This window comes from Panicum hallii, chromosome 6, assembly GCF_002211085.1.
Source record: "Panicum hallii strain FIL2 chromosome 6, PHallii_v3.1, whole genome shotgun sequence".
Taxonomy (NCBI): Eukaryota; Viridiplantae; Streptophyta; class Magnoliopsida; order Poales; family Poaceae; genus Panicum; species Panicum hallii.
In genome coordinates, this window is record NC_038047.1 from 24,158,315 (window position 1) to 24,174,532 (window position 16,218).

The 16,218-nt window shown below is 46.9% G+C and overlaps 1 protein-coding gene across 1 annotated transcript; it reads right to left on the reverse strand.

The window, feature by feature from the left end:
• Positions 1–3,235: 3,235 nt before the first annotated feature.
• On the reverse strand, positions 3,236–4,762 carry LOC112897291 (protein DCL homolog, chloroplastic-like). Its single transcript, XM_025965565.1, has 3 exons — positions 4,370–4,762; positions 4,147–4,261; positions 3,236–3,590 (listed from the first exon to the last, which is right to left on the reverse strand). Exons 1-3 carry the CDS (start codon positions 4,654–4,656, stop codon positions 3,426–3,428), a joined length of 567 nt encoding a protein of 188 aa, XP_025821350.1. The 5' UTR covers positions 4,657–4,762; the 3' UTR covers positions 3,236–3,425.
• Between the last annotated feature and the right edge of the window lie 11,456 nt (positions 4,763–16,218).

A 16,218-nucleotide genomic window follows, 5' to 3' on the forward strand; every position in this document is an offset into this window, starting at 1 on the left:
CACCCAGGGCTAGGGTTACCGGCCAGACCAAGCCGCAGCAGCCATGGAAGGCGGCGGCGAGTCGCCGAACGGAGTGGTGCTCGATCCGGTGCGGTACGCAGGCGGGGAAGGCTTCTACAATCGGAACCCGAGCTCAACGACGTCGTGTGCGCGCTCTGCGGCGATGGCGGCGAACTGCTGTGGTGTGTTTCATCTAGCCTCGTGATGATTTTAAACGATTTCGTCGGAACATGCATGTCTAGTTAGCCTCGCATAAATCCTGCAATTTGCCAGTTCTACTGGCATTTTACCCTAGCCCGTTTTACATACTATCTGATATAGTGGTTGTCCAACCTCATATTGTAATGACTCATCGTGTCATTGTTTCCCGTAATGTCGATGCTCACCTCGTTGTGTCAGGTTGCCTCACATAGTCACATTTGAAGTTCATCGTTGGTTCAGATAATTGTCCAGTGAATACTCAGCATTTCAGATGTGCTTTCTTTTTTGATTTTTTTCCTTTCCCCATGGCTGTTTGCTTATACGTTTTGTTTTGATTTTTCCCCTCTTAGCTGTGAAGGGCCATGCTTGAGGTCCTACCATGGGACCAGGGTTGCGGGTCATCCTTCAGGCTGCAGGTCACTCGGCTTCACCACAGCAGAAGTACAGGTGAGTCCATGAAAATTCAGGTGCTTCTTTTATTTCTTTTTATGGAAGCAGCGCCTGTTTTTCCTTCTGAATACAATAACATAGTTAACCTTCCGTTAATTTTTGCACCCGAAACCAATTTTCAGGCTATGCGGCATTTTCTTTGCTGGAGTTGCACAAACAGGCAACATCGATGTGCAGTGTGCGGGGCACGGGGATCTTCAAGCGAACTCAATGCTCAGGTACTTGTGCTTGCATTTTTCAGATGAATAGGACAATATGCGTGTGATTATCTTACTAAAGATTAAGTAAATCACCTGCCTGCATTCGGTACCCTAAAGTACTTAGGATGGTGAAAATCCTTGGCAGGCAGTGCCTATTTGTTCATATAACAGTCTTGTTTCTTTTTATGTCATTCGGTAATCGACAATTGCTAGATTGGAAAATAGCATGTAGGTCGTCCAACAAATGCTACATTTAAAGATTCTAGGGGCATCAATCCGAGTTGCAGTTCAGTTGCTTATTTTTTCGAAAAGGGAAATTTTATTAATATCAAGTAGTGTTACATCGAGTGCAGTTCAGTTGCTATTATCCTTTTTGCTATTTCAACTGTTCGGCCAGGCCAATCATATATTGATTTACCACTGCTTACTAATCTCTTAAAGTGACAAAATTACTATACCGAAACAACATTTTTGATGCGCAGTTCGCGCTTTTCATTTTATATTGATGATCAGTACCATTCTGCAGCGTGCAAAGTTTCCTGACTTCAAACAATCTGTAGGTGTTCCGATGTGACCATGACACTTGTGGCCGCTTCTGCCACCCCATGTGCATTAGCACACAGCTTCACCCCGGGGATCCTGCAGAGGCTGCCAGATGCAGAATCCGGGTTGCCATTGGTCGGCCTTTCTGGTGCCGGGGACCACATCGTCCACGCCCTCTTGTTTTCCACGATTGAGGATTAGTTTCACGCACTAGGATTGCCGTTGAACTTCCAAACTATGATTGTCCTGATCGTATCACGATTGGTTAAAATCTATCTCTTGGGTTCCATGTATCTTTCTGCGCTGCAAGTTTGCGACTCTCCCTCTGGTTAAGTGGCTACATTGTGAAATTTGGACGAGTCGCTTGATGCGTCATGCAACAAGGGACACTTAGTAAGATTTCATTTGAAAGTTTCGCGAACTAAGGACTTCGAATTGCCAATTTCTTCTTCACAATAAGTAGAGCAGTTTCTTAATTCGGGGAAAAAGTACATATAATGACTTAGCTACAACAAAAAAAAAATTGAGAATGATATAGTCAAGAGCAATTCATCCACTAATAGGTGGAAATAGCAGAGAATTGAGAATGATATAGTCAAGAGCAATACACATCAAATGCCAAGCAACGTGGAATCTCGGATCCATCACAGGTGGCTGCTCCTTTGCATGGGACTTGGGAGGAGTTAGTTGGCTTTTGATTTCTGGGATACAGCTGCCATTTTATTCGACAAATGTGCGTTGGGTGACCAAGAAGCCGAGTCGGTGGCACATCTCTTTGTTTAGATTGTACAACAGGGTTGGCTGCGACAGCTCAAATCATTTAATGCCACAAACGGGTAGAGAAGGGGCAATGCAGAGCGTTTTGACTCTCTGATCATCCTCTTCTCGTGGATGGTGTGGAAGGAGAGGAATGTCACAGGATCCTCAGTGGCAAGGCGAACTCCCCGGCTGCACTGAGTCACTGACAAACAGCATAAGGGAGGAGCAGCTGCTTTGGGTGGCAGCCAGTTTCAGGTCGTTGTTGGACATGCTCCAATAGAAATGATCAGGCCCAGCTATTTGTATCTTGTTTTTCCTTTATTTGCTCTTTACTTTGATGTGCTTAGGTTGCAAAATGTATTTTGGTATTTCCTGTAAATTACACTTTAGCCACGTCTGTTCAGCCACCGCGGTTATGTGGTACGGCTCGTGGTCATTTGATCCTCTTTTCTTTTAACGAAACATGTGCTTAGGCACGTTCTCAAAAAAATAAAAGTTCAATCCACCGTTCTTACTCTTTCGACAAGTTTTGAGGTTATATATATGGAAGTCGAGACTGTGAGTGACTCAATATAATTCTGTTCACAATAAAATCTTGCTCCATTGCCAGAATTGAGTTTCTATATTCACTGCACAAAATTCTTATGTCTGCTATTTCCATTTCTAGATCATCCCTAGAATTTGTTTACCAAATCTGTGGGTTTCCTTTTCTCGACCCTTCATGCAATGCTTTCAGGATGACTCTTCCCTTGGGTTGAGTTTTTTTTCCTTTTACCATTTGCATGACCTCAAGCACCACAAAAAAAAACGTATACTTTTAAAGCTTTCCTAGTTTTAATGGTTGAGGGTAATGATAAATTAAAGTTTGCTGCTTAGTTCCAGGAATGGTAATGTAAACACAAATGCAAATAAATCACCATACTCAAATTAAGAATGAACAGACATTTAAAGAGAGTAAATAAACTAACCTATAAGACTGTTAAACTCAATAGTAATTTCCTGTGAACAAAGTGCCTCATTATATTGGCTGCTTCTGAAGCATTGTGTGGGCTCTGCCGTTTCCAAAGAATTAGCTTCTCAAAAATTTAACTTTGCATGGATTCCTTTATAAATGCAAATGTTTCTATGTTAATGTAACCAACCATGCTCTATTGATGCCGGTCATACATGCATACTAGGACGTGAATCAAACCAAGAGGCCTTGCAGCCTAATAATTTACAGAAACTATTCCAAAACTCATAAATATCAGTACATCACTGATTTTAGTCTCTTCATGTTCGCTTGAAATGTTCTCGTATAAATCTCTCAGCATGAGACGGATACTTTTCTCGGATGTATGCACGGAGGCACTTCTGGTATGAGAAATCAATCCAAACACCATCTGTGCGAACAACAAAAAGGCATCTTGACTTCCTGAACTCAGGGTGCCTATCAACCTTCACAGACAACCAAAGTTCAAAAAATCAATTACATATACAATTCTGAATTACAAATATAAATTTGGAATCATCTGTCAAGGATAGAATATATATCAAGTATGTCTAAAGCACCCTAAACCAATTGTACTCTAAGTGTAATTTTGCAAAAGGTAGTATTATTTCTTGAGCTTCTTCATATCCAATACAAAAGCTTCATAACACAGTAACCTATAGACACAAAGCAGAGCTCTCGGCTGAGAAAGCGCTTCCACTTCATGGAAGGAATTGGCTATTCATGATATTCACATAATGCCAATGACAGTCCACGCTTAACAGTGTAGATAGTTCATTAATGCAGGGTACTGATTCATGTTAAAAGAAAGATTAATTTTGAATACATCATCAATCAAATTCATATTAGGAAGTTCTCACAAAAAACATTTTAGCTATCGACACTTATATTGCCCTACATATAGAATTGCGCTAAATAATAAGTGGCATTCCATATTTTCAACAGGAAATCAAAACTAACTCATCAATAAAATTGCTCAGGTGGTTGTAGAAGCTCACTCACCATTATAGCGTCAAGCCCACAGCCAATCTTATCCTGCGCGCGTGGATGGAACGCCAGGAGCTTCTCCACGACGACGTTTTCATCCTTCGGGCAGAGGCATTCGCCGTCTCCGTATCTGCTCGGACGTACGCAGCTTCGTTAGAAGGCGAGGAGAAGGGTCTCCCGACCACCGCATTTCGATTTGCACCCAAGTTCATCGCATCTGCGGAAAAGGGGGGCCCACCTGTCGGAATGGAGGATATCCTTGATGAGCTGCACGACGGGTTCGATGTCGCGGAGGATCTCCGCCTCGGCGGCCCTAAACGGCAGCGGGGGCTCCGGAGCCCCCAGGACCGGGGGGTCGGCGAGCTTGGACGCAGGCGGGAGCACCGGGGGTGGGGGCTCGCCGGCTGTGGGAGGCCCGGGGAGGAGCCGACGGCGGGGCGCCGGCGCGCCCCACGGCGCGAAACGGAACGCGCGGAGGACGGCGAGCGGGGCCGCGGCGCGCGGGAGGGGGAGGGCGGCGGCCATGCCGCCCGAGGGGGAGGGATTGGTGAGTGCGAGTCAGTGAGCGTGGTCCGTCAGCTGCGCGGTGGATGGATTGGCTGGAGAGCAACGGGTTGAGTTCGACCCTCCCGCGTCCCGCTCCGTCCCTAAAATGGGTTTTGTTGGAGCATAAATTGTTTGGTAAGAGACTGTTTAGTGGGCTCCGTCTACTTCTTTTTTAATTACGCAGTATAATTCAGACACTCACAACGTATACACGCATATCGCTAGGAAGGCACGTACGCAAACCCTACATCTATAACTATCTTTGAAGACTGAACTGGCAAATCTTCGAGATTGACGGAGTCGCCCGTACTTCCATAAGCATCGTTGAAGACTGAGCCGGCAAATTCTCGAGATTGATGCAGTCACCACGGGCGCCTCGTGTTTACGGGAATATCGTCTACTACTAAAAATACAACACCATTAAATCGTAGAAAATTCACTCTACGGGGAGTCGAACCCAGGACCTGAGGTGCTACTGAGACTCTTGTAACTATTCTTATAACTATTAGGCTACGGACCCTTTCGTGGGCTCCGTCTACCTCTAGTTCTCAATAAGAGTTAATTCTTTTGGAGAAATGATCCTATGGTAAGTGACTATCTAAAATAAAATTATGGATAAAAGGATTTTATGCGAGAAGTAAATCAGGAAAATCACTTTTCCGCTCTTGGACCTTCCGTTCATTTAAGAGAATTACTTTTCAAAACTAATATGGAATCATTTTTCTTTAAAAACTGTTTGCTCGAGCTCTTCCTGAATTTAGCCTAGAGTTGATCTGAGAGCTCTATCAAACATGGCCTAATTAGAAATATAAAAGGATATGTTACAAATCATCAAAAGAACCTAAGTATCAGTATGACCTCTAATGAATAGGAACCCCACCTCTTACCTTTCTTAATCATGTATTTTTAAGGAGTAACATCAAGAAACACAAGCAGCTCCTGCTCCTTGAAATCAAATAAATAGATGTGGAAGAAAATAAGAGAGAGCTATATTAGAATGGCTAAGGCGATACCAGTTGGAGGCAAAGGTGACAGACATCTATGAGAAAGAGGAAGTTTTCTAGCAGAAAAGAGGAGGTGAAACTTTGTTGCACTCAAACACTAGGTATTTTTTATGGAATTGACAATCGAAGGAAAAGGAAATGCGCAATAAAATCTTTTGAAGATGGAGGTAGAATTATCACTGAGATAAGAGGAGTTGGAAACATAATTCATTGATTTCTATAAGATGCTCTTTGGAAGTGAAGATGACCCAAGGATCCACTTACGTGAAGAGGTGCGGGTAAATAGAGGGAGTGTCTGCATAAAAAAGTGTGGAGCTCAACATAAACTTCATATTAGAGGAGTCGGAGAAAACTGTTAAAGGAAAATGAAATCTAACACCGCCTCAAGCCTAGATGGATTTTTACTACTTTGATGTAATAAAGATGGATATTCTTGAAATGTTGAATGAGCTTCATGATGGAGAGTTAGACCTAGCAAGGCTCAACTTCGGAGTGCTTGCACTTACCACAAAGATAAATATGGCAACTAGCATCAAAGAGTACAAACCTATTTGCCTACCAACGTGATATATATACAAGACTTATTGCCAAGGTTCTCACTACGAGGCTTACTAGGGTGGCTTATCAGTGAAACAGAAACGTCGTTCATTTCCGGTAGATGCATTTTAGATAGGGTGTCTTCATGAAGTTTTTTTCTCACCTAAAAGCTACCAAGAGATCCGGAATTATGCTGGAATTAGATTCCGAGAAGGCATATGACAGAGTGAGTTGGAAATTCTTGCTTATATTCCCATTTATTCCATAGATATGTTATTTACGGTTTTCCCATAGGATGAAAATGTAGGACAAAGAAAAAAATGAAGATATGATGATTTCATAGGCAATGCTTTGTTTTCCATTACTCGTTTTGCTATAGGTTAAAACATTGATTTTCAAGCATCCCGAGCTGAGCTGCGGTCACAAATCGTCTGGCTTATGCTGCAAGCTAGCGTCTACAATCTACATTGACTAGCTGGGCCAAGCTTTAGCTGCAATATGCGCACCCATCAACCATGTTTTTGCACTCGACTTCTGTTGTACCATTGACCGATACCAGCCAAGATAAGCTTCGACCAGACGTGGTAGAGAAACACACCAGCAACAATAAGAGCAACTCCGGCATATTTCCTTTCCTCCTTTATCTTCCCTTTCGCAATCTCCCTCTCCCTCCCTCCCTCCCTCCCTGCCTCCCTGGGGAGGAAGCTGGATGCAGGGCCACTACAGCCTGGCGCGCAAGAGGGCGCTGGCCATGCCTCACCCCTGGCTTGGCGCATGGCGTAGGGCCAGGGGGCGGATGCGGTGGTGAGGGGCATGGCCCGTGGGGTGGATGTGACTATACGATGAGCTCACCCCAAGCATAGAGAGACGGCGTTAAGGGTGCCTAACACAACCAGACAGTGGGTGGTGATGAGAAAGAGGGGAGGGGTGAGGATAAGAGAGAAAAGGGAACGGGAGAGTGGGTAAATATTCTTTCGAAATAGAAGAGGGTGAAGGATAAACAGGATTTAGAAAAAAATAAAGATTTTTTTTGCATCATTGTGGAATTTCAAATGACAATTTATGGAGGTGTAGTCCTTTAAGTTTGAGGTAACTAAGATATTTATCATATTTTATCTAATTATTAACTTTGTATTTTGGCAGCATCTTTTCAATCTAAAAAAATCCCTATTTTGCCAGAAAATGGAAGTTTAAAAATGACATGTTGAAAGGAATTGGCTATAGCTAGGCTAAATGTTTATTGTTCAAGTATTTGGAAAAATAAGGCAACAGGACGTGAAAATCTATATCAGTCCAACCAGAAGATTCCACGATGTTTCACTGGATTTAAGTTGCTGTAATTCAAAATTTCAGTCGAAAATTTAAGCGTGCTACTGAAATATCTCGATCACAAGTCAATTATGATCCAGTATGAGTCAAATTATCAGTTCGAAATTTGTTAGGAAAGCATTCTCTAGGGATGAAAGAGGATTGGCAAATCATCGGAAAAAAAGATCGATGGAGAAAAGAAACTCGACAAAGGTGATAATGAAAATAGATTATTACAAGAAATTTGTTGCCCAGTCAATTTCAGCTTCAGTCATTGCATAACATTTACGAGAAGTTATTAATCATCAACATAAAAGCGAGTGTGTCATGTAAAGATGGGTGTGGTGCGGTTCGCGCCACCGGATCGTCGAACTGATCCACAGAAACGACCCTAGCTAATGGGCTCCTACTCCGATCCATGAAGCAGCGTAGGGTCAGCGGATCGAAACCGGAAGAACCACTGGTTGGAGAGGTTCGATCCTGATCAGGGGAAGCTCACGTCCAAGGCGGCGCCGGCGCAGCTATGCCGGTGGGCCCGCGTAGGCGTGTACCCTATCCCGGCCTGCTCACCAGTGTGTCGATGCGCCTGTACAGCACCACCATGCGGTGCATGGCGTCCACCCGGGTTTTTTCCGGAATATTATAATTGTGCAAAAATATGAGTTTTCAAAAAAATTTGGTGCATGTGCTAATAGCTAGGGTCTCATAAAAGTTTGGGCTCTTCCTATCCCTAATTCCTAGTAATATTGAACAAATTTGGAATAAGTATAATAAATAATAGTGTGAATTTAATTCGGTTATTATTTGAATTTGTTTGAGTTGGATTTATTTTGTGATGTTTGAAATTGGGTGGAATTTAAATTGAAGTGTGCCCTTCAATTTAAATTCAAATGCTAACTACCCTAACCCGAAACCAGCACGACCCGTTAACCTACCCGGCTCTAACCCGTTACCCTCAGCCCAGCCCAAAACCAAAACCTAAACCTAACCCAACCCCGGACCGAGCCCAGTTGGCCAACCCAACCTACTAAACCCACCCACCGCCTCAACCTGCTAACGGCCCGCTAGCCACCTAGCCCAGCCCAGCACCGCCTCACGGAACACCCCTCTCCTTTCTCTTCACCAGCTTCACTAACAACCGGGACCCACTTGTCAGTTTTCCCCAACCTCCAGCCGCGCCTCCCTCTCTCCCTTGCCCGCGACAAGGCGACGCAACGGCCGCGCCTTCGCCCGCTCTTGTCAACCGCCACAACCGCCGCGCGCTTTTTCCCCGAGCCTCGCCTCGCCCGCTTGCAACATGTAACACCCTAGTCTAAATTTCAGCTTTAATAATAATTTTAATTGGCTTTATTTAATTTTCTAGGTTTTCACATGCTTAGACTTGCATTTAAATTAATTTTCTCTCACAAGTAATTAAAATTTCTCTAGGTTCAAACTTGTTTGTGCATTCATGCTGGAGCATATGTTTTATTTGGTTGAGTGCATAAGAGTTGAGTTCGAATCTAATTTGAATTCAACATAGTTTGGTTTGGTTTGAAAAAGAAAAGGAAATAGGAATCGGCTCGGCAGGGCAATCTGCTTAGCCCCATCGGCTAGGCTCACTCTCTCCCTTCCTTTCCTCCGATCGGCTCTTTATTTCCTTCCCTCCAATCGGCTCAGGCCCCACCGGTCAGCCTCCTCCGATTTTGTTCATGAATCGGCTCGGCTTCTCTGCTTCCCCGACAACTCTTCAATCGGCTACTTCGTTTTCCGATCGACTTCCCTCTTTCCGATCGACTTCTTTGCCGATTCTTCGATCGGCTTCTCTGCCGATTTCACTGCCGCCGTCCCCACCTGCCAGCGCCCGTCTTCCTCCCCTTTCTTCTTTCTTCCCCGGCGCGCAACAACTTCCGAAGTCCCCGGCCGCCGCGATCCAGCTCAGGCCCGCACGCCAATGTGGCCCGCCGCCCTACAAAAGGGGAGCCCCTGCGCCCTAGACCCTAACCCTAGCCACAGCCCCACCGGAAATACCCCAGTGCCGCCACCCTCCTTGCTCCGCCGCGTCGCCCTCTTTGCCTGCCGTCGGTGAGCCGCTCCGCCGTCCCGATTCTTCGCCACCGGCGTTCGTTGGTTCCTCTTAACCCCCATTGCACCTTCGCAGAACTTCTCTGAAGTGATCTAAGTCGTCCAGGATCCCGACGCTCGTCTGTAGCCGCCTGCCCGCGAGGACCCGACCGCTCCCGCCGCACGGCCATCGTCGATGACATCTTCCGCTGCAGCTCCGGCCACCACGAGCCTTGGTGAGCTTTCCCTCCTTTCCCTAGGCCTTTTGCGCCGGATCTCGTAGTTTCTGGCAGCCAGTAGCTCCTAGAACGCCACTCGCCGGCGATGTCCGCCACCCGAGCCGCCCCAAGCCGTGGATCACGAAGCCCGAGCCTCTCCAGGCCCAGTTGTAGCCCTAGGTCGATCCCTTGAGCCGCGGTGAGGCCCCCTGGCTTGATGTCGTGGAGAATTAGCCACCGGAGTGACGGGAACGTCGAGCTCCGGTGAGCCCCGAAGCCGCGCCGCCGCGGAAACTCAGCTCCGGCGGTCAGCGCCGCTGCCCCTCGCGACCCCGCGCCCTGAGCCATCCGATGTAGATCCAGTGGCCCAAATCAGTCCCGCGCGCGAGTCAAAGGAGCAGCGTATCGGTCAGCGCCGGTAACTTTTCTAAAGAGACCCTACACTTTACTGAAATAAACCCGCGGTCCACTTCAATTCAATAATAATTGCAGTTTAGCCCTGTTTCTTACACGGACCCCCCCTGAGCTTTCCAAATTTGAGGTCTGAAGCCCAGCCCGGCTGTTTAGCGCGTTAGCCCTCAGATCTTTCTGGTTTTTGTCCAGAACCCCCCTGGTTTTCCTATTTTCTTACAGAAAGGCCCCTGGACCTTGTTTTAGCCCTAGATTTCGCGTCTTAGCTCTGTTTTAGGTGATTTTTGCGCTCACGCGATCCTTTTTAATTAAATTTGCTTAATGGATCTATGCAACTTTATCCTGAGAGTGGCCCTCTGTGCTGTGTGCTTGAGTGGCTCACGTCTCCTTAAAAGATGTTTTTGATAGAAACTTGGTTTAGGGGGCCAGCACGGTGCTTAGTGCTTGGTTGGCCACTCTCCATAAGGACCGGTTCATAGAGCGACAACCTGGGACAACCGCGCAACCACAAGACTGGAATGGGACGGTCTTGACTTACTAATTAGGTCATTTTGGTTCGGGAGTAACTTACCTGCGTGGGCAAGAGGGGTGGTAAGCTTCAATGGTCCCTGCTCCTCCGGCTTGGTCTGTGCTGTGTGCTTGTACCCCCGGAGGTGGGCCCCATCGTCGCTGATCCAGAATCCTTAGCGGTTACACCTTACCAACATGATCCTTTGTAACGGTCTCGTAGTGTGCTTGCTAGCCATCTCACCTAAGGAAGTGTGATAAACAACTAGCGTAGCTCACGACTTGTGGGTAAAGTTGTGCAACCTCTCGAGAGTGTAAAACTGATATATCAGCTGTGCTCACAGTCATGAGCGGCCCAGATCCTCCGTCTGATTAGTTGGGTTATTCTTGGTGGTTTGGATGGTTCTCAGTAGTTCTTAATTAATATTGATTAATTTCTTATGCAATTCGGATTTATGGTAATTCATCCACTTGTAGTAATTAGCTTTAATAAAATTTGCCAAGATTAAAAGCTAATGCAGTTGAGTCAGCTAACCCTAGAGCCTCATAATCCGTGTTATACTTGTTGAGTACAAGTTGTGTACTCATACTTGTCTTCTCTATTCTTCTGTTCTCTCGGGGATATCTTCGATTGCTGCTCAGTACCCGGCGACGTGGAGAACTACATCAGCGGACTTGACGATTTCTAGGCGTTGTCTCCCAGCCGACGTCCCTGTAGCGCCCTGCTTCTCCTGTATTCATTTTACGCTTCCGCACTCCTTGAACTGATTCTTGATTCAGTTGTAATAAAGATATTCATTTATAATTTATACGCTTTTATTTCAAGATACGTGTTGTGATATCTTGATGATTCTGTTGTATATATGCGTGACTTGATCCTGGCGCATATATGATTGCTCGATTTATGTTCTTATAAATCGGGTGTGACAGGAATGGTATCAGAGCTGTGTCGACTGTAGGACGAAGCCTAGATAGAACTGGTCGAAGTTAGGACTACTTTTCCTTGCCTTGCTTCCGCAAAACTCACACAATCATTTCTGCCTCTATTCCTTGAGTCTTTAAAACCTTGATCGGCTCGCTCTTTCTTGTCCTTTCTGAGAATTAGTTTGATCTTTTCTGTAGACGTTGGCCTGAAACCGTCTAACCCCATAAGTTTAGGCTGTCCTGATGAAAGTGCGCTAGAACGAGTGTGTTAGTCGAGTAGTGTGATAAACTTGGCTAAGATGTGAATATTGAATGTTTGTGACTATGCAAATGTTTGATTTGGATCTTTGGTTGATTGCATAGTCTAGTAGTTAAACTTGTCCATGCTAATCGACTTTAATGCAGACTTGAATTAAAAAAAAATTGAGTTAGAACGTTGGGGGTAAAACCGTACACCCTTTTTTCTCTATTTTATCCTGTCAGAGTCTTCTTTCTGAAAGTTGTACAATATCTATCTCTTATAGATTTCGCTCTGCTGCAAATAGATGGTGAACACCAGGAGCACCGGCACCGGTTCTGGCCAGCAGGGGCAGAACAACCAGAGCACTGACCAGCCGCTGCCGATGCCTCCACCTCTAACTCCGGAGCAGTTCTTCCAGCTCCAGATGCAGATGATGGCCACTCTGAACAACACTGTTCAGGCTCTGCAGCAGATCCACGCTCAGCCACCACCTCCTCCACCGCCGCAGCCTTGCGACAGGCGTGCGGATTTTCTGAGAGGACACCCGCCGACGTTCTCTCATACAGCTGATCCACTCCAAGCTGACGACTAGCTTCGTTCAGTGGAGCGTCAGTTGGATGTCGCTCAGTGCGACGCCAGGGAGTGAGTCATATTCGCGGCAGGGCAGCTGCGAGGCTCGGCTCTTGACTGGTGGGAGTCCTATCCAGCTTGGGACCGTGACGCTTTCACGTGGGTCCAGTTCCGGGAGCGTTTCAGGAACCACCACATCCCTGCTGGAGTGATGAAGATGAAGCACAAGGAGTTCCTTGCGCTTAAGCAGGTAAATCTGAGTAAAATCTTTCCACAATTTCTTCTTGAGCTCAAGCCCACCCTTGTTTATCCTCTTGAAATCGGAAATGCTAAGTAATTTCTATTTTCTTTTTTCGGTGATTATCATTTCAGGGAGCTATGACGGTGACCGAGTACCGTGATCATTTCCTCCAGCTCGCTCGCTATGCCCCCGCTGAGGTCGCCAATGATGGCGATAAGCAGGAGCGCTTCAGGGAGGGACTCGAAGACCACCTAGAGTACGCGCTCATGAACCACCGCTTCGACAACTTCAACCAGCTGGTTGATGCTGCCCTCAACACCGAGCGCAAGCGCCGGGAGATTGAGGACAAGAAGAGGAAGATGGCTCCTGCTGCGTCGGGTAGCAACACTCGACCTCGATACCAGTACCAGCAGCAGCCGTAGCAGCAGCAGCACCAGAGCCAGATCCAGCAGTACCAGCAGCGGCAGCAGCAGTACCCGCCCCGTCCTCAGCAGCAGCAGGCGGGACAGGGTCAGAGGCTTCCTGCTCCTCCGGCACGCTCTGCTCCACCGGCTCCACCAGCTCCGCGGCAGGGAGTGCCTACTCCTCCTGCCGGATAGCAGGCTCCAGCACTCCCACGGGTGTGCTTCCACTGTGGCGAGCCGGGACACTACGCCAACGTTTGTCCCCGGAAGGCGCAGTCTGGACAGCAGGGACGCCTAGCTCAGCCCAAGGCGCCATCCCAGGGCAGGGTGAACCACGTGACGGCCGAGTCAGCGGCCGAGGCTTCCAACGTGGTTATTGGTACGTTCATGGTCAATACTCACCCTGCTATAGTGCTTTTTGATACTGGTGCTACGCATTCCTTCATTACTCGGTCTTTTGTTGAGCATCATGGCATTCATACTAGCACACTGAAGAGGGGCATGTTAGTATCTTCACCGGGAGGGCAGTTGAGATCTCATATCTTCTATCCCAGAGTCAGTGTTGTCATAAGGGGGGTAGAGTTCAGTGCCAATCTGATGGTGCTAGACACCAAGGGTATCGATGTGATCTTGGCAATGGAGACCCTTGTTAGATGGGGTGTCAAGATTGACTGTGCTCAGAGGACTGTCCACTTGTCGGCACCAGATGGACAGGAGGTCACAGTCAGTGCTTCGGAGCCTTCTAGAATTCTTTGTCAGATGGAGGCTAGACCCACGGATGGTATTCGCGTGGTGTCTGAATTCCCGGATGTCTTTCCGGATGACTTGCCAGGTATGCCGCCTGATCGCGATATTGAGTTTTCTATTGATCTCTTGCCTGGCACAGCTCCTATTGCTAAGCGGCCCTATCGTATGGCACCCGTTGAACATGAGGAAGTTAAGAAGACTGTCGACGAGTTGCTAGCCAAGGGCTATATCCGTTGTAGTTTCTCTCCTTGGGCTTTTCCTGTATTGCTTGTAGAGAAGAAGGATGGCGCGAAGAGAATGTGCGTGGATTATCGGGATCTGAATGCAGTCACCATCAAGAACAAGCATCCATTGCCCCGTATTGAGGATCTCTTTGATCAGCTTCATGGTGCTTGTGTATTCTCGAAGATTGATCTGCGTTCGGGTTATCACCAGCTAAAGATTCGTCCTGAGGATATCCAGAAGACGGCATTCACCTGCAAGTATGGGCTATATGAGTATACGGTCATGTCCTTTGGCTTGACCAATGCTCCGGCTTTCTTCATGCATCTGATGAACAAGGTTTTCAAGGATTATCTGGACACCTTTGTGGTGATATTCATTGATGATATCCTGATATATTCCAAGTCAGAAGCAGAGCATGAGAAGCATCTGAGGCTTGTGTTGCAGAGGCTTAGAGAGCACAAGCTGTATGCCAAGCTCAGCAAGTGCCAATTCTGGATTGACGAGGTTCCATTCCTCGGTCATGTTATCTCCAAGGGAGGTATTGCTGTGGACCCCGGAAAGGTGAAGGATGTGCTTGACTGGGTGGTACCGCAGACAGTGAAGGAAGTCCGCTCTTTTCTGGGCTTAGCAGGATATTATCGAAGGTTCATTGAGAATTTCTCCAAGATTGCGAAGCCTTTGACTTCCTTGCTGGAGAAGGGTGTGGATTTCTCTTGGACTGATGAGCGTCAGAAGGCCTTCGAGGAGCTGAAGAAGAGGTTAACTACGGCGCCAGTCCTTACTCTACCAGACCAGAGCAAGAGGTTCACAGTGTATTGTGATGGTTCGCGGGATGGTCTAGGTTGCGTCCTCATGCAGGAAGGCAGAGTGATAGCTTATGCTTCGCGGCAGTTGCACTGGCACGAGCTAAATTATCCCACTCATGATTTAGAGATAGCCGCAGTTGTGCATGCTCTGAAGATATGGAGGTATTACTTGTCTGGGCAAAGGTGTGATATTTACACCGATCACAAGAGCCTCAAGTACATTTTCACTCAGAATGAGCTGAACATGCGACAGAGAAGATGGCTAGAATTGGTCAAGGATTATGACCTGGAGATTCACTATCATCCGGGCAAGGCCAATGTTGTAGCGGATGCTCTGAGCAGGAAGAGCTATGTTAACATGGCTGCGGCTTTTCAGATTCCTCAGGAGTTATGCAAGGAGTTTGAGCAGTTGAGTCTGGGTTTCTTGCATCACACCTCGAGTGCATCATTCGAGGCAGAACCCACTCTAGAGGCGGAGATCAGGCAGCATCAGAAAGATGATAAGAACCTGCAGGAGATCCGTGCACTGCTCAAGATTGGCAAAGCCCCTCATTTCAGAGAGGATGATCAGGGTACCTTGTGGTACAAGGGTCGTATATGCGTGCCGGATGTAGGAGATCTCAGGAAGCTGATCTTGAGTGAGGCTCATGATACAGCATATTCTATCCATCCGGGCAGCACGAAGATGTATTATGATCTCAAGGAACAATTCTGGTGGTATGGAATGAAGCATTCCGTTGCGGAGTACGTGGCTATCTGTGACACTTGTCAGCGTGTCAAGGCAGAGCATCAGAGGCCAGCAGGTTTATTGCAGCCATTGAAGATTCCAGAGTGGAAATGGGAGGAGATCACTATGGACTTCATCGTTGGATTGCCTCGTACTCAGAAAGGGTACAACTCCATATGGGTAGTAGTGGACCGGTTGAGAAGGTTGCCCACTTCATTCCGGTAAACACTACTTACTCCGGCGCTAGACTCGCAGAGTTGTACATCTCCAGGATCGTCTGTCTGCATGGTGTTCCGAAGAAGATCATATCTGACCGAGGATCTCAGTTCACTTCACGGTTCTGGGAGCAGTTGCATGATTTGTTGGATACGAAGCTACGCTTCAGTACCGCTTATCATCCTCAGACAGATGGGCAGACAGAGAGAACCAACCAAGTGTTGGAGGATATGCTTCGAGACTGCGCTATTCAGTATGGTACCAGCTGGGATAAATGCCTGCCGTATGCAGAGTTTTCATACAACAACAGTTATCAGGCCAGTCTGAAGAAATCTCCTTTCGAGGCCCTGTATGGTCGGAAGTGCAGGACTCCGCTGTATTGGGATCAGATTGGCGAGAGGCAGGTATTTGG

What these genes read in the sequence shown, in the direction of transcription:
- LOC112897291 (XM_025965565.1), bottom strand. Translation starts at nt 4,656, where the DNA reads ATGGCCGCCGCCCTCCCCCTCCCGCGCGCCGCGGCCCCGCTCGCCGTC. An exon ending in GATATCCTCCATTCCGACAG is followed by an intron (nt 4,262 to 4,369) that starts GTGGGCCCCCCT and finishes ACGTCCGAGCAG; the next exon opens with ATACGGAGACGGCGAATGCC. An exon ending in GTGGGCTTGACGCTATAATG is followed by an intron (nt 3,591 to 4,146) that starts GTGAGTGAGCTT and finishes TTGTCTGTGAAG; the next exon opens with GTTGATAGGCACCCTGAGTT.